Source organism: Gracilinanus agilis, chromosome 4 (genome assembly GCF_016433145.1).
Source record: "Gracilinanus agilis isolate LMUSP501 chromosome 4, AgileGrace, whole genome shotgun sequence".
NCBI classification, from domain to species: Eukaryota; Metazoa; Chordata; class Mammalia; order Didelphimorphia; family Didelphidae; genus Gracilinanus; species Gracilinanus agilis.
In genome coordinates this window covers 165,128,085-165,152,332 of record NC_058133.1, presented here as the reverse complement: position 1 = coordinate 165,152,332, position 24,248 = coordinate 165,128,085, and the positions used below count along the sequence as shown (strand labels likewise).

General features: G+C 42.1%; 1 protein-coding gene across 1 annotated transcript in view; it reads left to right on the top strand.

The window, feature by feature from the left end:
- Positions 1-17,672, top strand: part of LOC123246080 (mediator of RNA polymerase II transcription subunit 24-like) — a 23,514-nt gene extending 5,842 nt beyond the window's left edge. Inside the window, exons 2-11 of the mRNA XM_044675028.1 lie at positions 208-386; positions 490-589; positions 1,190-1,365; positions 2,417-2,681; positions 6,449-6,630; positions 6,850-6,940; positions 7,377-7,476; positions 13,535-13,615; positions 14,025-14,173; positions 14,430-17,672. Coding sequence (XP_044530963.1) covers positions 208-386; positions 490-589; positions 1,190-1,365; positions 2,417-2,681; positions 6,449-6,630; positions 6,850-6,940; positions 7,377-7,476; positions 13,535-13,615; positions 14,025-14,173; positions 14,430-14,546 — 1,440 coding nt within the window. The 3' untranslated portion in view covers positions 14,547-17,672. The remainder of the gene's footprint in view (positions 1-207; positions 387-489; positions 590-1,189; positions 1,366-2,416; positions 2,682-6,448; positions 6,631-6,849; positions 6,941-7,376; positions 7,477-13,534; positions 13,616-14,024; positions 14,174-14,429) is intronic.
- Positions 17,673-24,248: the final 6,576 nt, after the last annotated feature.

Below are 24,248 nucleotides of genomic sequence, written 5' to 3'. Positions count from 1 at the left end.
AAGATGGCAGCATAGGCCTCATTTTCCTCCTTTCCCCTGAAACTAGGCCTGGCTCTGTGGGGAGTGGGAGAGGTTATCAGCCTTGGCAGGGATAAAGGGATAAAGCCTGAGGTAGGCCAGAAACAGTGATCCTGTGAAAGCTTTTGTCATAAGGTTACCTGGTACAGAGATATTTTATGCTCTTCCTTGCCTTATTCATCTATCCAGGTCATTCTGTCAGAATCAAGCACTGTGGGTGAAGTACCGTTCTTTGAGACCTGGATGCAGACCTGTATGCCTGAGGAGGGCAAGATCCTGAATCCTGACCACCCCTGCTTCCGGCCTGACTCCACCAAGGTGGAATCCCTGGTGGCCCTGCTCAATAACTCTTCTGAAATGAAGCTAGTGTAGGTGACTTGGGAGGATTTGAGTCAGGGCAGGGGTCAGGGTCTTAATCCTTCAAGTCCATGCTTCCACTTGGGTGACCTTTGTCCTACTTCTTCTCAACAGACAGATGAAATGGCAGGAGGCCTGTCTCAGCATCTCAGCTGCCATCTTGGAGATTCTGAATGCCTGGGAGAATGGAGTCCTGGCTTTTGAGTCCATCCAGGTAGCCATTCCCCTCTATCCCTAGTAATGCTCTTTGTTCTCAGGATCTGACATCCTCGTTTCCCACCTGTACCACTTTTCTCTCTTCCTGTGAGAGCCATGTGCCAGTCCTGGCTATCCCTGCAAGTCCTGAGAGTAGAAGGTCTCCCCATCTGTAGGACTCTAAGATCTGGGGTCTCCCCTTCTGCAGCCATGATCACTTCTAGGTGTCCAGATCACTTCTCCTCCTCATTCTCTGCTCTCAGTGTCAGTGTGGGCATAGAGGCTTATGGTGGGCACTCAGAAATCTGATACTGCCCTCAGGGAAGCAGTACCCAGGGAAAGGAAAGTGTGTAGAGCAGTGATGGGCAAACTTTTTAAAGAGGGGGCCAAAGGAAAGGAAATGCTCATCTGTCAGTCTGTTTCTAAGGCAACTCTTTCAAAGTTTCATTGTATTGTATCCTACTCATTGTATTTGTCAGATTAGGAATAATGTTGCACGGGAGATAGAACATTTCAGGGGGCCACATCTGGCCCACAGGCCGTAGTTTGCCCATCACTGGTGTAGAGCAAGGCTTGGGGTTGGATCTGGTTCCTACAGCTAGCATGTTTTCTCTCCCAGAAAATCACAGACAACATCAAGGGCAAGGTGTGTAGCCTGGCAGTGTGTGCTGTTGCTTGGCTCGTGGCCCATGTTCGTATGCTAGGCCTGGATGAACGTGAGAAATCACTGCAGATGATTCGCCAGCTGGTTGGGCCTCTCTACAGTGAGAATACCCTGCAGTTCTACAATGAGAGGTATATAATCTCCCCTTTCCTCTCCAAGCCCTTCTCTGCCTTCTGGACATAGTGCCCCCAGTCAACATGATGTCTTTTGGGCTAAAACCCCCATTCATTTCTGTTGTGCTGCTAATTCTGCATGTTTGTGGGAGGGAGCACTCAGCTGTGATTTGGAGAGGCCTTTTGCTCCCTTCCAGCCTTTTGGGTCCTTGGATCATTTTTCTTGGCCCTTTAGGGTCTTTGGGAACTCACTTATATTTAGTAAATACTTGTTGAATACTCATTATGTGGAAAAAAGTTGTTTTGAATGTCTTGCAGAAGAGGTGGCAAAATTCAGCTCACATGTTTTCAGGTCATTGTAGAGTCTTTTACATTGTGATAATTTCTGCTCCCCCCACTGAAATAATAATCTTTAATCTCTGCCTGCTCTCAAAGTTTTTTACTACTAAAATCCTGAATGAAAACTTCGTATAGAGTGAGAAAATGAGACTTAATAATAATGTTCCAAAGATCATTTAATGTTTCAGGAACAGAGTTAGTACCCAGTTTAAGTAAAATGTTTCTTATTTAAAGGCTCTTTATTCCTAAGAGAACTCTAGGTACATCTGTTTCTGTCCAGGTGAGCCAGATTCCAGAATAACTCTATGGAGCGGTTTCTGTTTATGTTCTTTTGCCTGGAAAAATTGTTTTGAGTGGGGCCAAGCCTGAATTACAACCTAAAAAATCCAGGGCCTCTTTTCCTACCTCTCCCCCCCAGACACTTAGTTCTTGGAAGATGATATGTATTTATTTAGACCAAAGATCTAATGCCAGAGAGAGACCTGTTGGAATGCCTTGGAAGGAGGAGAGATATTTCCCATCTTAATGTAGAGTAGCTCCCTTTCCCAGGCCATAGCTATCCAGTGGTGTAATGGTTAGGAGTTTCCTTTTGTTCATTTTCAAGGCAGAATCTGGATTATTAACTTTGAGTCTGTACCACAAGTCTTAGGAGACAGAGGGTGCTACACTTAGCCCTGATGGTGTCTTCTGCTCTTGGCAGTTATCACATTTGCATTCTCTTTGTCCACAGGGTGGTGATAATGAGCTCAATTCTGGAGCACATGTGCGCTGATGTTCTACAGCAAACAGCCACTCAGATCAAATTCCCAACTACTGGCATGGATACAATGCCTTATTGGAACCTCCTGCCCCCCAAAAGACCTATTAAAGAGGTGCTAACTGGCATCTTTGCAGAAGTTCTGGAGAAGGGCTGGGTTGATAGCCGGTCCATCCATGTCTTTGACACCCTGCTGCATATGGGTGGTGTTTACTGGTTCTGCAACAACTTGGTCAAGGTATGTATTGTGAGCTAGGAATAAGCCAGACAGCTCAGAGAAGAGAAGATGGTGTTGGTCTCAGTCACCCTTTAAGAAGTGTTTATTGAGCATCCAGTATGTCCTACCAACCATTTCTCTAATCTATCTGATGCCTCATTGCTATCATCTGATGACATTTAGATCATTCTTTCATCTGAAAAAAATTTTTTTTTATCCTTTGTTGATGTTTTTGGTTTTTAAATCACATTTATTTCCAAACATTTCTCCCTGTCTCCAGCCTTTTCTATTCAGCAGTGTTATAAAGGCAAAAAAAGCAAATTAGCACATTAGTGGAGTCTGATAGTATGTGCAATATTACATGCTTTTAGCTTGCCACCTCTGCAATGAAGAGATCTTCCTTTTTCTGCTACTCCCCAAACTGCTACTTATAAATATTTTGGTCTGTATGGCTTCTCTTTCCTTAATGGTTTTAATACTTATTTAAGGGGGCAGCTGGGTAGCTCAGTGGATTGAGAGTCAGGCCTAGAGACGGGAGGTCCTAGGTTCAAATCCAGCCTCAGACACTTCCCAGCTATGTGACCCTGGCCAAGTCACTTGACCCCCATTGCCTACCCTTACCACTCTTCCACCTAGGAGCCAATACACAGAAGTTAAGGGTTTAAAAAAAATACTTATTTAACTGTCTTCCTTGCTTCCCCTAACCTCTGCCTTCATTCTTGTTGATTTCAATATTCAGATTAATGACACTTCCAACACTATAGGCTCTCTTTATCAAGCTCAATGTCCTTGATCTCCATATACACCTAGCCATCAGATATCTCAGATCTACCTCCCAAAACTATAGAAATATATCTCTGATCATATGCTCCTATTTCTCCAACTGTCTTATTCTTCCTAAACCTATTCTTGTTTCTTCCTTGACCTTTGAGTCCTCTGTCTTTTCCTGTTCTCACATTTACAGAATCACATCTTTTCAACTGCCTCCCATCACTCCTAGTTCTTCTGGGGCCAAGCAGAACAAGTCTAAAAACTTTCATGTTGATAGCACTTCAAGTATTCTGAGACAATTCTCATGTTCCTCATCTCTAAGACAGCTCTTTTCCAAGTGAAATGAAAGCCCTTTAAAAGTAGAAATTGTCTCTGTCTTTGTCTTTGGGCCCTAAAACATTGCCTGGTAGGTGCTTAATAAATGCTTGTTGATTGCTTCACCAAGCTAAGCTCCTTTAATGACATGAGCTGATTTTCATCCTGGTTGCTCGTCTCTAGATGTCCTTCCTAAAATGTGATTCCTAGAACTGAAAACAGTATTATAGCTATAGTCAGAGCAGAACAGAATTAGTGGTGCTGTTATTAGCTCCCTACCTCTGTTCGCTTTGTCCATCTTAATGCTACCTAATGTCAAGTTAGATTTTTATTTTGTTTATTTTATCATACTGTTAAATCACTCACAGATCATTTTCTTCTTTTCTATGTTTTTTTGTTAGAAAAAATTAACTGAAATTTAGTAAATGTTTATTTTTTAAATTTAAATTTACTTATTTGTTACATTAAAATATCCAGGTAACACCCTCCTCCCTCCCCTCTTTGCATTAGAGAAGGCATTATTTGACAAAAAGATATATATATCTTGCTTACTTCTATTCATCAGTTTTCTCTGGAGATTGTTTTCATAGCAACTGCTATTTTGCAAAGGATAGAGCCTCATCATCTTGGTGTAGAGGTTACCACTGAATCTCAAGAGTTGGCAAGGACCTCAGGAGTCCTCTAGTTAAACCCATACCCGAATTAGAATTCACTTCCTGTCTCCAGTAAGTGGTCACTTAGACTTGCTTGAAGACCTTCAGTGAAGGGGAAAGAGAATTAACTCCCTTTAAGTTTACCGTGCACGAACCACTGCTCTTTTGGATGGGTCTGGCCTTTCCCTCTTCTTGAATACACTTGTCTAGCCCACATCTCTCCATTTTATCCACAAGAGCATGAGAGACTTCCTTTCATATAAACTGTATCTATGACCTTCTTCTGAAACAGAGGTAGTAATCATGTCTACCTCCCAGGGTTGTTGGGAAGATAAAAACGAGATAATATTTGTGAAGCACAGTACCTGGCACATTTGAAAACTTGCTTAAGTTGTTTCAGTTATGTCTAACTCTTTTTAACTCCATTTGGGATTTTTTGGCAAATATACTGGAATGGTTGGCTGTTTCCTCTCTCCAGTTCATTTTACAAGTGAGGAAACTGAAGCAAATAGGGTTAAATGACTTGCCCAGGGTTATATAGATAGTGTTTCTAAAGCCAGGTTTGAACTCATAAAGGTGAATATTCTTGGTTCCAAGCCCAGTGCTCTATCTGTTGTGCCACAAGCTGCCCACTTGTCACATAATAGGCCTTATATAAATGCTGTCTATCCTCCTCCTCCTCCTTCTCCTTCTCTTCTTCCTCTTCTTCTTCTTTCTTCTCCTCCTCCTCCTCTTCTATTAGTCTGCTAATCTTACCAAAAAAGGAAATGTGCATATTCTTGAATGGAGTGTTCTTGATGAATCCATGATGTGATTGTGTGATCCTTGTTTCCTTTTTTAATATGTTCAGTGACCATTCGGGTAAACGTTTATTAAGCTCCAGACACTGTGCTAAACTCAAGGTATTCAGAATAAGGCAATGGACAGTCTCTGCCCTTAAGGAGCTTATAATCTAATAGGGGAGACATCATTCAAATATATACATATCAAATTATGTATAGGATAAATAGGAAATAACAGAAAATTTAAAACTAAGAGAAGTTAAGGAAGGCTTCCTATAAAAGATGAGATTTTAGTTGGGACTTCAAGGAAGCCAGGGAGATCAGTAGGTTAAGTTGAGGAGGAAGGAATATCGGGTATGGGGGACAACCAGAGAAAATGCCTGAGGCCTAGACATCAAGAGGTGTCTTGTTTGTGGAATAGCCAAAAGGCCACTTTCACTGAATCAAAGACTACATGTCAAGGAGTAAGAAATAAGAAGACTGCAATGGTAGAAGTGGGCTAGGTTATAAAGAGCTTTGAATGTTCAACAGAGCATTTTGTATTTTATCCTGGAGGTGATAAGAAACCCCTGGAGTTTATTGAGTAGGAGGATGACTTGCTCATATCTCTGCTTCAGCAAAATCACGTCATTCCCTTGATATCTACAGCCCACCTCTATTTAAACTTTCCTGCCTTATTTCATATTACTCCCTATTTTTCCTGGTACATTCCAGCCAAACAGGACTCAACATGCCATTTTCTGCCTCTTTGCCTTTACTCATCATCTCCTGTTTCTGGAATATACTCCTTACTTTCTACCTTTTAGGGCTCAGTTGAGGTACTAACCCTTGTGTAAAAACTTCCCCATTTTCCCTTTCTACCTTTGCAGAGCTCTTATGGTTCTGTGCTTTCTTCCTCTCAGATATATGTAGAGCATTTTGATTTCCCCTTTGCTTCTTTTACTCTGGGCTATTCATACTGTATTGCAAATCTCCTTGAAGTCAGGGACTCTCATTTTTATCTTTCTATCTTTAGCACTTTAGACATAGTAGATTAAAAAAATCTTTTAATTAAATTTTTAGCCCTTACCTTCTATCTTAGAATTAATACTTTGTGTTGTTTCCAAGGCAGAAGAGCAGTAAGCACTAGGCAATGGAAGTTAAGGGACTTGCTCACCATTTCACATCTAGGAAGTATCTAAGGTCAGATTTGAACCCAGGACCTTCTGTCTCTAGGCCTCAGATTGAGTGTCCTATGTCTCTATTTTTGCTTCCCTTTTCATTCTAGGAGCTGCTGAAGGAGACTCGAAAGGAGTATACCCTACGAGCTGTGGAGCTGCTCTATTCCATTTTCTGCCTAGACATGCAGCAAGTCACCCTGATCTTGCTGGGCCACATCCTTCCTAAGCTTCTTACAGACTCTGCCAAATGGCATAGCCTCATGGATCCTCCGGGCACAGCCCTGGCCAAGTAAGCTTCACCTCTCCTCTTTCTTATATTCTGTGGCTTTCAGATGAATCCTGAAAGGAGAGCCTGTCACTTTCATGTCACAGCAGAAGGACTGAAGTGTGAATTCAGCCTCATATAACCATTTTTTACTGTTAGTTTGCTTAGAAGATAGAGTTTCTTACCCATTTTCCTCTGAACTTTCTCCTTTCTCCTCCTTTGCCCTTGTAATTGTTTTCTTAGGCTGGCAGTATGGTGTGCCCTAAGCTCATACTCTTCTCACAAGGGGCAGGCATCTTCCCGACAGAAGAAGAGACACCGTGAGGACATTGAGGTGAATACTAATGACAATTATAATACAAAGTGATAAATTACAAGTATAGCCCTAAACTGGTCACCCTAGGCTTAGAAGTGACTCCTGTAGTTGTTAAACAGGAATATAAAACTGAAGCAGGTACTTAATCTGCCCTCCTTTGGGTAGCTTCTTTAATATGAGAGACAGTAGCTATTTGCTATCCTCTCATTTCCTTTCTTTACACAAGAAGGAAGAAAAGAGGAAGACTAAAACAGTAGTCCAAAGGACTTTTCAATTTGGAGGTTCAAAAGGCCTTCTAAAGCAGGACACTTTTTCTGCCTCATACCTGGGTTCTTTCTACTTTCCTGATATTGGAGAGTCACTCATGGGGGTAGGAGTTGGGGAGTGGATTTATCTCCCTATCATGATATTTGGATTTTAAGTGATACTAACCCTGTTGACCTTCACTCCCTAGGACTACATCAGCCTATTCCCCCTGGATGATACACAGCCTTCAAAGTTGATGCGACTTCTGAGTTCCAATGAGGATGATGCCAATGTTCTCTCTAGTCCCAGTGAGTCTGAGAGTTGGTTGGCAGGGGAGGGGCTGTGCACCCTAGAAGTAGGTACCCCCTAGAAAACTTTTTTGCTAGGTTCCTTTGAGGGAACTTTTAGTTTCCTTCAGCTGATGTTTAGGATGATAAGGTCAGAGCTGAATGATTGATCTTTAAAGACTGTGTGGTTTTTGGGTCCCTAATTTTACAGATAAGAAAATAGGCCCAGATCATTTGTGACTTTGCTCAGTTATACCAGGCAACCAATCAATAGGTATCTAATAAATACCTATTATATACTAAGCACTGTGCTGAGTACTGAGACTATTGAGACAGACCCTGCTGTCATGGAGCTTCATTCTACTAGGGAAATTCTCCATGGATAAATAGATGCAACATATATGCCAAAATAGTCACAGTAACTTTAGAGTGGGGACACTAACACAAGGAGAATCAGGAAAAGCTTTTTGAAGGAAGTGTCCATTGAACTGACTCTCAAAGGGAGCTAGAGGTTCCTGGCTCTTAGAGGCAAAGGTGAGGAGGAAAACATTGCAGGATTGAGAGAGGGGGGGGAAGTAGGGAAGATGGGGAACAGCCTGGGCAAAGACCCAGAGGTAGTAGATGGCATGCTGTATTTAGGGAATAGTGGGTAGGTCATGTGTGCTGAAGTGTAGTGTTGGTGGGAGGGAGATCAGTGTATAATCAACCTGGGAACTTAGGCTGGAGCTATATTAGGAAGGGTTTAAATCACTAGTGAAAGGAATTTGTTTTTAGCCTGAAACCCTCTTGAGAAGGCAAATGACATGGTCAAAATTATTTTTTAAAAATATCAATTTGGCAGTTGTGTGGCAGATGGATTGGAGAGGGAGAGATCCTGGAAGCAGGGAGACCAGTTAGGAATCTCGTTGAGTTAGTCATATAAAAAAAATGTTTGAGAGGTCCTGGATTCAAATCTAGCCTCAGACACTACCTAGTTATGTGATCCTGGGCAAGGCATTTAATCCTCACTGCCTAACTCTTATCCCTCTTCTGTCCTGGAACCATTACACAGTATTGATTCCAAAAAAGAAGGAAATGGTGTAAAATTTGAAAAGAGATAAGGGGAGGATGACTTTGAAAGATGTTGAGGTGGAATCACTAAGATTTAGTAACTGGTTGGATATCAAGAGTGAGTGAAAATCAAAAATCAAGTACAACTTCTAGATTAAAAACCCAGGTGAAGGTGACAAGTCCTGAGGCTACTGAGTGGGACAGAGCCAGAGTTCCGAAGCCTAGGAAGTAGCATTATGATTGAGGAAAAGAAGAAATGGCTCAGCTGCAGCGTAATATTGGCCAGAGATCCTTGGCTAAATGGAGATGCCTGATGGGTCCAGTGTGTACCATATGATGGTGGTATTCTTCCATGACCAGCTTATGACTTCACTTTACCTAATGTTAACAGTTTAATGGCAGGTATTCCTACATTACACCTTCCTAATGAATGGGTCTGCAGTGTTTCCTCATTGATACCTTCTCAGATGTTTGGGGCAGAAAGTCAGTTTTCTTCCAGATGGTATTCTTCACCTGTGTAGTCATTTCTCTAATGAAGATCAGCTCTTGGTGGCACTTTCTAGACATTTCCATGTCAGGTGTCTTTGTCATCTTTTCCTTCAAGTTTGCCTAGGAATAGGAGGTGGAGCACAAGGGCCTGTGGCCTGCTCCCTCCTGAACATTACCTTTGGCACATCCCTGTCCTGGACTTGTAGTGACATGCTGACAGTGGTGCTGGTCTGGGGATTGGTTTTGCTGGAAATTGACTTCATCCTGCTGGCTGTTCCTGAGTATGCTTGTGTCTTGAGAGCAGCCTGTGTTTGGGGAGCCCCGGTCCTCTGGGAACAAGCAGATTCATTTGCTTCTCTTCTAAAAGCGATCAGAACTCCACTGTATTTCTCTATCACTTTCCTATCTTACAGGGACTTGCTAGCACTACAAATTTATTCCTGTTCCCTAAAAGACAGAATGGTTCTAGGTCATGAAGGACCTTGAATGCCAAGCTAAAAAGTTTGAACTTGCTCATCTTCACCTGGGTTTTTAACCTAGGGGTTGTACTTGACTTTTGATTTTCACTCTTCAATTCTAACCGGGGCCAGCTAGGTCCAGGGCCCCCAGTGGTCTACAAGGAAGCTTTCTTTTGCTTTCTCCTACCTTCTTCTTCCTTTCGGAACAAGATGGAGGTGGCTTTAAAGGGTTTAAAGCCAAGGAGTGATATGAATAGATGGGTACATAAAGGAAATTAATTACTTCCTTTAGGTGTGAAAGAGGCTGTGGAAGAAGTAGAAAGTGGGGTCAATGGAACTCTGAGGTGTCCAGGGATGGTGATGAGATTTAAAAAGGAAACCATCAAATGAAGTGGGCATGCTCACATATGTGTGTGTATGTTTGTATACACACGAAGGAGAGGGTTGTACTTGAAACTGCAGATTTCCTTATTTAGTGGCAATGAGGTGCTAAATAACTCTGGTTGTTAGGAATAGAAAAGGAAAAATGAGTGTCTGAGGGAATAGTGGTGAGATAGAATTGTGGAGGCATGATACCTGCTGGCATATGACAGGTTGGGGAGAAACAAAGATGACAATTGTTTTGAAAACAAGAGCCTAAGTTGATAAGGGTGCCACAAAAAGAGGAATAGTTTTGGGGGAAGATATGAGACATGTTTTCGTGGGACATAGTGAGTTGGAGGTAATAGGACATCCAGGAGAACTATCTGAGATGTAGACAGTTGGAAATGGCTATTTCAAGTTTTGTAGAGGGAAAAGGTTTGAGGATAGATATTTGAGAGTCGTTTGCCTAGAGTGTAAGAGCACATTTGACTGCTAACGAAGAGAATGGAGAAAGAAAAGAAGAAGAGGCTAAGGGTAGAGTCTTGGAGTTCACCTAGGACTTCAGGCACTGGGAGAGCCAGCAAAGGATACTCGTGAAAGACAAGGTCAAGACAGCAATCAGAATGGTAAAAAAGACTAAGGGATATATTATATGAAGATATCATTGACGGGCCTGGAAAACTTAAGAGGGGACCTTATAGCTGGCTTTATGTATTTGAAGGGTTATTATGGAAGATAATCAGCCTTGTTCTGCCTGTCACTGGAAGCAGAACTAGGAGCAATCTGTGAAAGGTACTGAGAGGTAGATTTTTGGTTTGATTTTAGACAGTTTTCTTTTTCTATTTTTTCCTTTCAAGTTATTAATATTTTATTTTTTTCTCCAATTACATGTAAAAACAAATTTTAACATTCCTTTAAAAAATTTTTGAGTTTAAAATTCTCTCTCTCCCTTCCTTCCTTCCCTTCTCCATGAGACTATAATTATTTGTAGATTTTACATGTATAGTTATATAAAATATTTTTCCATACTAGTCATCTTATGAAAGAAAACTCAAAAAAATGTGATGAAAGAAAGTGAAATATAGTATACTTCAGTCTGTATTTAGACTCCATCAGTTTTTTTTTTCTGGAGGCAGATGACATTTCTTATCATGAGTCCTTTAGCATTATCTTGGATTATCAGGTATTGCTGAGAAATAAGCCATGAGTTATTCTCAGTTAATCATCATACAATATTACTGATACTCTGAACAATTTTCTCTTGGTTCTGCTCACTTCACTCTGTGTTAGTTCATATAAATCTTTCCAGGTTTTTCTGCTATCTTCCAGCTATTTATTTCTTATAGCACAATATTATTCCATTACAGTCACATACCACAATTTGTTCAGCCATTTCCCAGTTGATGGGCATCCCTTCAATTTCTAGTTCTTTGAAAGGTAACATTTCCTATGAATTAGGGCAATCTATAAGCGTTGGAATGGGCATCCTCCAGAGATATTGAGCTCTCCATCACTTGGGGTCTTTGAGCAGAAGCTAATTGATCTCTTGATGGAGAAGTTCTTGTTCAGCTACTCAGTAGATTGAATGGCCTCAAGGCCTTTGATTCTGTGAAAGGAGACACAAAAGAAGTGAGTGGTGGAAAGTGGGGAAAGTCAGGAGAGGAACCAAGGAAGAAGGGATGGGGGCAGGTAACAGTGGCTGATGGTCCTGAAGAAGGATAAGGACTGAGAAAAGACCATTGGATTTAACAACTATGAGTTCTTTTGTTGACCTGAGAGAGAGGGTTCAGTAGAGCAATGGGACAGAAAGTAGGTTTCAAGGGGATGGATGTCCCCAAAGGAGGTTGTTCTAGTGGTATCCTAATTCTGGGAGCAGTTTCCTGAGTCCTTCCTTGTAAGGAGCTGGGCATAGGAAAAGTGACCTGATGGCCAGGATTTGCCTGGTTCTGGTCTCTGAGCTATTTCTGATCTCTGGGATCTGGTATTGTTCCCTCCCTTTCCCAGTGCTTAGGAGAGAGGCTATTGTGGGGATTTCTTTTTTTTTTTTTTAAGTAACTTTTTATTTTTATTTTTTTTGAGGGAATAATGAAATTTATTGTTATTTTTTGAAGTTATTTTTTAAATTTTGAATATTTTCTCCTAGTTACATATTTCATGTTCTTTCCCTCTCCCCCAATCCTCCCTAACCTCCCCTCCCCTGTTAGCCTACGCAGAATTCCACTGGGTTTTACATGTATCGTTGATCATGACCTAATTCCATATTATTGATAGTTGGACTAGAGTTATCATTTAGTGTCTACCTCCCCAGTAATATCCCCAACAGCCCATGTGTTCAAGCAGTTGTTTTTCTTCTGTGTTTCTCCTCCCAGTTCTTCCTCTGAATGTGGCTAGTTTTCTTTCTCATAAGTCCCTCAGCCTTGCTCTGGACCCTTGCATTGCTGCTAGTACAAAAGTCCATTATGTTCGATTGCACCACAGTGTATCAGTCTCTGTGTACAACGTCCTCCTGGATCTGCTCCTTTCACTCTGCATCAGTTCCTGGAGGTCATTCCAGTTCACATGGAATTCCTACAGTTCTTTTTCCTTGGAGCACAATAGTATTCCATCACCAGCATATACCACAATTCGTTCAGCCATTCCCCAATCAAAGGACATTCTCTTTATTTTCCAGTTTTTTGCCACCACAAAAATCGTGGCTATAAATATTTTTGTACAAGTCTTTTTCCTTATTATCTCTTTGGGGTATAATCCAAGCAGTGCTATGGCTGGATCAAAAGGCAGATAGTCTTTTAAAGCCCTTTGAGCATCCAGAATTGCCACCATCCAGAATGGTTGGATCAATTCACAACTCCACCAGCAATGCATTAATGTCCCAATTTTGCCACATCCCCTCCAACATTCATTACTCTCACTTGCTGTCATTTTAGCCAATCTGCTAGGTGTGAGGTGATACCTCAGAGTTGTTTTGATTTGCATTTCTCTAATTATCAGAGTTTTAGAACACTTTCTCATGTGCTTATTGATAGCTTTGATTTCTTTATCTGAGAATTTCCTATTCATGTCCCTTGCCCATTTATCAGTTGGGAGATGGCTTGATTTTTTTGTACATTTGATTTAGCTCCTTGTATGTTTGAGTGATTAGACCTTTTTCTGAGTTTTTTTGTTATAAAGATTTTTTTCCAATTTGTTGTTTCCCTTCTAATTTTGGTAGCATTGGTTTTGTCTGTACAAAACCTTTTTAGTTTAATGTAGTCAAAATTATTTGTTTTACATTTTGTGATTTTTTTCTAACTCTTGCTTGGTTTTAAAATCTTTCCCTTCCCATAGATCTAACAAGTATACTATTCTGTGCTCACCCAATTTGCCTATAGTTTACTTCTTTATATTCAAGTCATTCTGTGGGGATTTCTTAATCCAAGGATTGAAACTGCTTTCCTCTTTCTTTGTGTCCAGTCTTTTGAGCTCCTTTTGCTCAGCTTCCTTCTCCCTGATCCCCATATCCTGAGAGAAGAAGCAGGCTCTTATCAGTGAGAGCTGATGGCCCCAGAAATTCATTCACCAAGTTCTACAGCTTCAGTTTTTCTTTTATCACACAGGTCATCAGCACAACATAAATATTATTGCAGGTAACTCCTGTAGGGTGTGAGGAGGGCTTCCCTTGGGAGAGTGTTTTGAGCCAATAGTGTCTTCACCCCTGGTCTCTTCCTCCCATTCTACAGCTGACCGGTCCATGAGCAGTTCTCTGTCAGCCTCTCAGCTACACACAGTCAATATGAGGGACCCTCTGAACCGAGTCCTTGGTAAGTTCCTTCTCCCCTTGCTCCCCCAAAACTGGCCAACACTAGATACAGGGGAGCTCCCCTCTCCCACCTTCCCTCCTCCTGGGGGTGGAGAAGCTCTCTTAGTGTCCCTGAGAGTAGCTTCTGCTATCTCCTGTATCGAAGCATCCTCTCCCTTTTTTCCTCCTCCCATTTCTTCACTTTTATTTTCTTTTCTGTCAGCCTTCCTCTCCCCTTGGCTTTTCCTGACCCTCATCTGTTCTTCCTCTCTCCTGATTTCTCCTTTCCTCTTGCACTTAGCCCTTCCCCATCCCCTGCTCTCTTCCCTCCCTTCTTCTACCCTTGATGCTTCCTCTCCATCCCCAGATTTCCCTTCAGCCCTTGGCCTGTGATTGATCTTCTTGCACCTCTTGTCTCTGCTCCTCCACAGCAAACCTGTTCCTGCTCATCTCCTCCATCTTGGGGGCCAGGACAGCAGGTCCTCACACCCAGTTTGTGCAGTGGTTCATGGAGGAGTGTGTGGATTGCCTGGAGCAGGGCAGCAGAGGCAGCATCCTGCAGTTCATGCCTTTCACAACGGTGAGTTTGGGGGCAGAGGTGGGGGATGGGAGGTCAGGGGCCCTGTGCTGCCCCTTAGGGTGCTGTTCTACATCTCAAACATCCCATTGAGTGGAGGGAGATATTGGCAGCTCTGCTCTTTGGTGTTGGGGAGTGAATCTGGGGAGGGATGGGTAGTATGCCCCCAGCATTCAAGGAAGGGAAAGGGCCACTTTCTTCTTGTGGTGGCTCAGAATTTTTGTAGGGAAGTTGGTAATTGTCTCTTTCTCTGTGGCAGGTGTCAGAATTGGTCAAGGTGTCAGCTATGTCTAGCCCCAAGGTTGTTCTGGCCATCACAGACCTCAGCCTCCCTCTGGGCCGACGAGTGGCTGCCAAAGCCATTGCTGCACTCTGAAAAAGTCTAGGAGAAGTTCTTTTGTTTGGATTAAATTTGAGGGATGGAGGAAACTGAAGAACAAGGAGAGCTGCAAAGACACTGATTGAAATGTAGGGTAGAGACTAGGAACTCTCCTAGTGTGATGGCAAAGTATTAATTAGGAAAGACTTTTGGGAAAACTCCAGTGTCTCCTCTTATCAGCCCCTTAGCAACTATCTATCCTCTGTCCATCCTTTTCTCTCCCTGGTTTGCTTCCCCCTCCCCTCTCACCAAGAATTTCCATTTCTGCTTCCAGTGGCTGCCTTGGGCATTGGTGCTTCCATGGGCTCAGATGAATAAAGGCCCATTCCTCAGGGCTGGACTTTGGCTCCTTTTCCCATGAATGCCTTGTTACCTCCCCCACCCCAGTTCCCCTCAGTCAACTTTTGCTTTGCCACTTGCTTTGAGTCATCTAGGACCACTGTAGAAAGATAACAATTCTTTCCACCTCTCCTGTATTCTCACCTCCAGAGAAGAACTTAAGAATCAGGAGATCTGAGTTTGGATCTTGGAGCAAATTCTTGCTAACCCGGGGACAGATGCCCTGAATGCCTTCCCTCCTTGCCTCTGCCTCTTGCAATGCCTGGCTTCTTTCAAAACCTAGCAACTTCTCCCTAAGACCTTTCCTGATCTGATCAGTCCTCATCTCCACCCCATCTCAAGCCTTTACTTCTCATTCCCTTTAAAAATTACTTTGTATTTATTTATGTATATACTATATCTTTGCCCCTCTCCATAACCAGTAGAATGTAAGTCCTTTGAGAGGTGTGGTTGTTTTACCCAGTTTTTCAGACCAGATCAGTGATTGGCCTAGAGATCTGCTGGTGAAGAAATTCAAAGTGGGGTGGCACACTGGCTGATGGAGTATTGGACTTGGATTCAAGAAGACCTGATTTCAGATCCTACCTCAGACAAATCCTGGGCAAGTCACTTATCCCCTTTCAGCCTCAGTTTCCTCATCTGCAAATGGGGTAATAATAGCACTCATCTCATAAGGTAGTTGTGGAGATCAGTTGGGATAACATATGTCAAGAGCTCTGTAAATCTTAAAAGAACTAATTTACTATTTGTGTCACCCTGGGCAAGTCATTTAACTCAGTTTGCCTCCCAAAAAACTTAGAGTACCAGATAAATGGCAGTCAGCTCTCCTTATAAAGACTGCTCCCTGTTCTGCTGACTTATAATCTGAGAGAGTCTTTATAAAGAGAGTTGCTTGGGGTATTGAGTAGTTAAATGACTAACCCAGGGCCACAGAACCAGCCAGTGTGTCAGAGACAGAAGTTGAACCCAGGACTTCCTGACCAAGACTGGCCTTTTATCAGCTACACCAGGCTGCCTCTTTATCTTAGTAGGCTCTTAATCATTGTTGAATCATGTTGTATGACCATGGGGCAGAGTCATGTAACTTCTCTGAGTCTCAGTTTCTTCATCTGTAAAATGGGGATAATTAATACACGTGAATCTACCTCATAGGGTTACTGGTATGGTGCTTTATAAACCACACAATGCTACGGACATATAAATTTTAATTCTGTTCCCTGACTAGTCTCTCATGTTATCCTCCCAGCATACTACATTGTACTATGGTGTGGGTTTCTTCCCAGAATGGGTTGGAATAGTTGGCTATTGGGGTACTTTTTATTTCTAGATTTCTATAATAACATTCCCCATATTACAGAATAGAAAATTGAGATCTAGAAAGATGTGCTTAATTTTTTTAATGATTTCTGTTATTGTTTTATCGAGTTCTGTAAAGTATTGCTTTGACCATTTGATTTGTATTGCTTTCCAACTGTAAATTAACTTTAGGGGAATTATCATTTCTATTATAGTGACACAGCCTAACCTTGAGTATTGAATATTTTTCCACCTATTTATTTAGAGAAACAAAAGAGCCAGAAGCTAAGTTAAATAGCATTTCAAGCCTCAAACTAAAGCCAGTGTCTTTAAGATTATTTGCTGTTGGCTAAAAGAATAAATAGATCAATGTGATCCAGGGAGAATCAGAAACAATGGAACTCAACTTAGTGTTTGATAAATAGGGAAAAAACCCTAAACATTTAGGAAAGAACTCTCTATTTTATTAAAGGCTGCTGGGAAAATTTGGAAGCCATCTGGAAAAAATCAGACCAACATCTTTTACTATAACCCACACTAAATTCAAAGCAGATACATGGTGTTTCTCATAGGATAGATCCTGTCATTAAAAAAAAAGAGAGAAGTAGGTGATATATTTTTTAAGAACCTTACCTTCTATCTTAGTGTCAGTTTTAAGTCAGCAAAATAGAAAGGGCTACTAGATATTTGGAGTTAGGTGACTTGCTCAAGGTCACACAGCTAGGAAGTATCTGAGGCCAGATTTGCCGGGCCTAGTTCCCTATTCACTATGCCACCTAGCTGCCCTTTATACCTTTCACAAGTATAGATAGATGCACATTCGTAATCAAACACAGAATAGAGACAATTGCAAAAGACAAAATAGATAACTGATTATATAAGACTGTAGGGTTTCTGCACAATTATTGCATCTAAAATAAGAATGAAAGCAGTAGAACAGGAAAAAATCTTTGTACTGATTTCGTCACTTAAGACTTGCTTTCGAAGATATATAACTATTTGTGTGTCTATGGTTTAATTATATACCAAATGCCATTCTCCAATAAATAAGTGATAAAAGGATATGTGCAAACAGTCCTCAGAAGAACTGCAAACTATTATCCTTATGAAAGGATGCTTCAAGTCACTGTTAATAAGATAAATACAAATGAAAATTATCCTGAGGTTTCACCACATTCTTCAGTTGGACAGAGATGATGAAAAATGAGAATAGTGCAGAAAGGGCTTATGATAAGTTGGGCACACTAGATCATTTTTGGTGGAGTTGTCAATCAGAACCACCATTTTGGAAAGCATTTAGAATTATGCAAATAAAGAGACTAAAGTGTCCATGACCATTTCTCCCAGAGTTTCTAGTACTAGGCTTGTACCTTACTCCAGGAGTTCATCAATAAGACAAACCCCCATATACACCAATATATTTATAGCAGCACATTTTTATTTAAAACTCTTGCCTTCCATTTTGGAATCAAATACTAAATATTTGTTCCAAGGCTGAAGAGTGGTAAGGGCTAAGCAGTTGGGTTTAAGTGACTTGTCCAGGGTTACACAGGTAGGAAATGTCTGAACCCAGGATCTCCTGGGTTTAGGCCTTGAGCTCTATACACTGAACCACCTACCTGCCCTTATAGCAGCATTTTTTGTTGTAGCAAAGAACTGGCCACTGTGTGGATGGCCAGCAATTGGGAATGGCAAACAAAACGTCCAAGGCTTACTGCTGGACTATAAGAAACCGGATATGATGACTATAGAGAAGCATTGAAAGATTCACAAAATCTGATACAGAGAGAAGGAGAGCTAAGGGAAAAATTAGGCACAAAGACTTGCTAAGTTGAAAATGAGAGGAAAACACATGAAACAACTGAAAGTAAATGCTGCCAAATTACAAAGGATAAAAATGATAAGAGAGGAGATGGCTCTAGTTCCCTTAGCCCCAGGAATTCTGGGGGTGTAGCACATTGTATATATTTTATTTTTTAATTTCCCAGATATACTTTATTATGTCATTCTCTATATTCACTTAATCTGCTTCTCAATCTGATACCTTCTCTAATGGAAACTAATGTATATTTTTCAGACTCTTCTGTATAGATGAATTTTGCTATTTTTTTTTCTTTTCAAAATATCTGTTATATGGGATGGCTTTTTGGGAGGGAGATGGGTATTGAGATGTGTTTTGGTGATGCAAAAAAAAGATAGAAATAAAATTTTTTTTTTTATAAAAGCCTTACTTATAGTGACAGAGCTCTTTAGGATTAGTGCTAGTACTGGAACCCTGATCACTTGTTTTCACTAGGCCCTCTTTCAACCATACCCAATAGGAAATGGCAAAAGAATGGCAAGGGGCAGGTAGATGGCTCAGTGGATTCAGAGCTAGGCCTGGAGATGGGAGGTCCTGGGTTCAAATATGGCTTCTGATACTTCCTAGCTGTGTGACCCTGGGTAAACTTAACCCCCATTACCCAGCCCTGACTGCTCTTCTGCCTTGGAACCAATATACAGTATTGATTCTAAGAGGGAAGATGAGGATTTAAAGAAAAAACAACAATGGCAGTCAGCTATTTAACCCACCTCCCATTCCCCCAAGTTCTTAGTAACTCTGTGGATCCAGCTTCAGAGAGGGAGAAACATAGGGCTGGAGCTGCCTCTTGGTGCTATCCCTAAGGCTCTATCATCCGTGGCCGTTACAGTTTGGGGGCAGAAGAGGCAATAGGGCCTGTCTCTGGGGGGAAACTGTCCTGTGTGCCTTTTTAAAAGGAGAAGAGAAGAGGTGGCAGGAGGGCATAAGAGAATCTCTAGGCCCTGTCCACTTTTTTCTGAAGGAGTCTCTTTGGTGAGTGCCCTCTTTGAGTAAAGATGGAGATACTGGGAAGGGAATAAGGTGAAGAATCTACATTTCAAATCCCCACCAGCATTTGACTTTGTATATCTCCTTTGCATTAACCTGCTCAAGTCACTCAGTCTGTTTCCTCATCTGTAAAGTGTGGATGATAACATCCACCTCACTGGGTTGTTACGAGGCTCAAAGGACATCTATAAAGTCTTTTGCAAACTTTAAAGCACCATGTAAAGGTGAGTCATGACCTGGTGAGGCAGCTTGGCATGTGGATGCTGGAGCTGACCTCAGAGGGAGGAAAGCCCTAGCTGAGGTCCCACCTCTGACACCCAGCAGCCAACCTCAGGGTGCCTCAAACAGCTCTCAAGGGTGAGTTGCAGGGGAGATGCTGCCCAGCATCTGCAGGGAAGTTTTCTCAGCCAGGAGCAGAGGATAGCAGTGAAATCCCAGGCCCAGGCCCCATATTCTCACTTAATGTCCCAGGCCTGAGTTTATCCTTCCCTCCATCAGATCCTGAGCCCTTGAGAGCAGAGGGGATCTGTGTCCTCTCTATTTTGAGAAGCAGCTTGGCAGAAAGAATGCTGGGCTTGGTGTCATGAGACCAGAATTCACTAGGCAAAAAAAAAAAACAAACCAAACAACCTCTCTGTTTCTTCATCTAAACAATGAGGAAAAAATGGGAGGACTCTGAACGTAATAGGATTGTAGTGAGAAAAAGAGCTTTAAACTTTGAAATAATCTGATATAGAAGTGGGGGACTCCATCTGCCCCTGCAAAGTGAAGTTGCAACTGTTTGGTTCCCAGCCCCAGCCTCCCTCTTCTCAGAAGAATTGATGTCCAGAGTACTGCAGCACTGATGATGTCACTGGGTATTTCCATATTCATATCCTCCCCCTCCCCCTTAACCCAGCTTGGAGTCTGGGATGTCCTTAGGGAGAAGTGGTGAGTGGCATAATGCTGTGCTGCGGGAGAGGTGGCCACCGGAGGCCAGTGAGATTATCCCTGGACCTGGCTCCCTGCTGCTCTCTGCAGGCTAAATCTCAGCAGCCTGTCACCCTCCCACATCCTCTCCCAGCCCCAGTCTTGGAGCCCCTAGGGGTGGGGGTGAGGGTGGCTCCTCTGCCCAGTTCGTCCCTGCCTCCCATTTCCTCTCACTTCCTTCATTTTACTCTGCCCTATCCCACCTTACCCTTTCTTTGCAGTCTGTGCTCTGTCCGTTCATCTGTCTCAGACCACTCCTCTATCCATCTCGTGCCATCCCAGACCATCTTACCTGCTTCATCCCCACCTGTATGTTCTCAGTGAATCTGCCCTTGTTAATTTATTTCTATCCACTCCATTTCATCCCACACCTCTTGTCTATTCCACTCTGAGCCCTTTCCCTTTTGTAACAGGTGGGCTCCTCCCTTTTCCCTCCACCCTCCAGTAAACCACTTCTACTCACCATCCCAAATGAGGTAACTTGTGTGCAGCAATTCACAAACTTCAGAGGGCCTCTATAAATGCTACCTGTTATTATTACCAGTCTTTTCCTCAATAACTCCTTCTTCCATCTTCAGTGACTCAACAATCCCTTTTCATCAGCCACCCAACAAGCATTTATTAAACTCATGAACCTGGCACTGTGCTAGGTGCTGGGTATTGAAAGAATCACTCAGTAAATGATTATTAAATGCTATGCACTGTTTTATGGGCTGGGGATAAAAAGAAATTAAGACAGTGCTGGCTCCCCAGCCTATCTAGTAGGGGAGATAAAGATAACAGGAATAATTATACAATTAAGCTATGCATAGGATAAATTGGAAATAGAGGGAAGGCACTAGAATTAAGATGAATATGCTTCAATTTTCCCACTGCAAAACCATGATCTCCACCTTTCTTACCCCACCCCCTTCCATTCATTCTCCTAGCTATAGAAGACAATTCAAGGACAGGGACAGAAAGTGCAGAATTCAGTGCACTTTCTGTCCATCACCTTTATCCTACCCTGGGCAGGCACAATCTCATAATGTGACTGTGTAGGACGTCATGCAAGCAAGCTGCTAGAATTCAGAGGTTCTTAATCTGGAATCACAGATTATATGGAATTTAAAAATTAATGTATATGAGTGGAATTTGGTTTCCATTGTGATCCTTTATAATTTATTTTATGCATTTATAAACATTAGTCTTAGAAGAGGTTCATAGATTTCATTAGACTACCCGAGGGATGTAAGTTACAAGAAAAGTTCATAACGCTATTTCTAGAGAGTGATGAAGACACTGTAAGGCCAGCAAGGTCCTGCAATGATGTCGAGTCTTAGGAAAAGAGGTGTGGGCTCCGGCCCAGGAAAAATCCAATCTCTCTCTCCAGTAGATGCACTGGCTTGTCACCAGCATCTAAAACTCCAATTCCCAGAAACCAAGCGAGGGTCGCCGATACCCCCGCCTTCTGATATTCCCATTGGCTCTAGTTGGCCTCACCTGACCAATCAGTGAGCTCTTTGGCGGAAACCAAGATGGCTGTGCTTCCTGTCTAGAAAAGTCACTTCTGACGTGGGAGTCTGTTGTGGTTGAGCTTCTTTAGTTAGAAATTCTGGGGCCGGGGCCTGGGACTGGAGAACTAGGAGGAGTCGGGGTATCGAGAGGGTGTCAGGAGAGAGGCGGGAAGACTCCTACCTGTGCTAAGGGGCTGCCCTTGACAGTCAGAGTCGGCTTAAGCCTTTGCTGCCTGGTGAACCTCAGCCCCAGTCTCAGAGCTGTCTTGAGGCTGGGGGCTGGGCCAGAAGTGGAGAGAAGCAATGAGGACCCCCACCCCCGAAACCAGGCCTGTCTCGTCCCCCTGGCCTTGACCCCACCGCCTCAGAATGTTGTCATGAATTGGGTAAACTCAAGCAGGTCATCCTACAGGCGTGGAAGGAGCAATGGAGCGATTATCAGTTGGCTAACAAGAAATTCTTCCTCAAGGGAGCTACCTGGTTCATCCTCAATCTGGCAGGTCTAGAGAGAGAGAGGGGAGGAAGGGAGGAACGGAGGGGGAGTGCGGCTGTTTGAAGCGGGGGAAGGAGGGGCTCCGGAATTGGCCCGATTGTCTTCGTGTTTCTTTTGTAGAAGCCCTCCTGGAACATGTTCCCCCGACCTTCTCATCTTTGTACCTGAAGTATGCTATTAGCTCCCAGGTATGCTCCCTCTTACTCTCTAGAAGCAGCAGATGTCTGGTAACATACCCACTCAACGTGGGGTCCCCTTAGAGCTGCTGGTGATGGGTATGGGAGGGAGAGCAGTTATGAAGTAGAGATCGACCACAATATCTAAATGCTTCATGAGCGGCCTGTCATAGAAGAAGGTTCAGTGAGAAATACAGGCAAGAGGAACAGCTTTGGAACTAACAGCCTGAAGTCATTATGTACTTAAAAGCAAACAAGGAACAAGCATTTATTATGAACTTCCCATTTAAAGGTATGTACAGAGTACTGGGGATGTAAGTACAAGTAAAAAGACAATCCCCTACTGTCCTGTAGCTTACTTTTTTTTTAAACCCTTACCTTCCGTGTTAGAATCACTATTGTGTATTAGTTATAAGGCAGAAGAATGGTAAGGGCTAGGCAGTGGGGGTCAAGTGACTTGCCCAGGGTCACACAGCTAGGAAATGTCTGAGGCTGGATTTGAACCCAGGACCTCCCATCTCTGGGCCTGGCTCTCAATCCACTGAGCCACCCAGCTGCCCCCAATGTAGCTTACATTTCAATGGGACAAGATTGCACACAAAAAGAGAGCAGGAAAAGTCAGCCAGCCTAAGCCCCATCCCAAAATGACCCCAGAAAAAACAACCATGGGAAAGGAGTCCTCCATCTTTGAAGAATATTCTTTAAAAAAAATTTTTTTTAGCCCTTACAAAATTGATTCTAAGACAGAAGAGTGATAAGGGCTGGGCAATGGGTTTTAAGTGACTTGCCCAGAGACACATAGCTAGGATGTGTCTGAGGTCAAATTCGAACCCAGGACCTCCCATCTTTCTGCCTGACTTTTAATCCACTGAGCTACCTAGCTGCCCCCTGAGGATTGTTCTTGCATGTGGTTTCATTTTGTTCTTTGTGTATGAAGACAGTATGTTTGTTGGTATTATTTAAGCTTGAAATTAAAATACAAAACATAATTTCAGAAGAAAGTTCTTATTCTTGATGAGCCCATGATTGTTGCACATACTGTTCAGCTGTTGGGAGATGAAATTTTAGACAGTTTCTATCTTTTAAACAGAGATACCAAAGGCTGAAATAGTTGTAACCTAGTATAAGAAAAATATTTTCATACTCCCATCAGTTTTGTATTTTGTTAATCTGATTACCTCTATCTTTTACTTAATGGAAACTCCCATAAAAGGATTCTAAACTGAAGGAATTAATGAATTATTATTTATTCACTTAACTTTTTTTATTTTAAAAAATTTTCATTTCTGAATTCTCCCCCTCTATCCAGTCCCTCTCCTCCCCTTTGAGTTATTCACATTAAGGAAGTATAGCCCTAGAATTTCCTATTTTGTCATATAGTCTTTGCCTCCATCACTAATAGAAAATCTGATTCCCTCTATAGAATATATTTTACCATAGAAAACTAGAATATAATACACTATAGTAAATATATAGTGTATATAGTAACCTATATAGTATATAGCAGTGATGGGCAAACTTTTTAAAGAGGGGGCCAAAGGAAAGGAAATGCTCATCTGTCAGTCTGTTTCTAAGGCAACTCTTTCAAAGTTTCATTATATTGTATCCTACTCATTGTATTTGTCAGATTAGGAATAGTGTTGCAAGGGTGGGCGGGGAACAGAACATTTCAGGGGGCCTTGGGCCATAGTTTGCCCATCACTGGTATTTAGTAAGTTGTAGTTTGCCCAACTTTCACAAGAAGCTAATATCCAACAAAGGCCAACACATTGCTGTTGGTCTGAACATAGACATAAATAAACCATTTGGATCCCTTGTAGCTCTTAATTTATGATCCCAGGTAACTTTTGTACCAAAGATACTTTTCATCAGCTTTGCCTATAAAAGTTTTTCTCCTTTATTGAAGTTACATTTATTCCTCTACCCTCCCTTCAGCTTATTAATCCTAGCACATAATCAGTAAATTAGTTAGAATATTGTCTTATTTTCCCCTTAATTCCTATCCACCACTGTTTCTGTACTCAATATATGAAGTAAAAGGTGAGGCACAACATTATATTTTCATTAGGTTGTGAAACCATC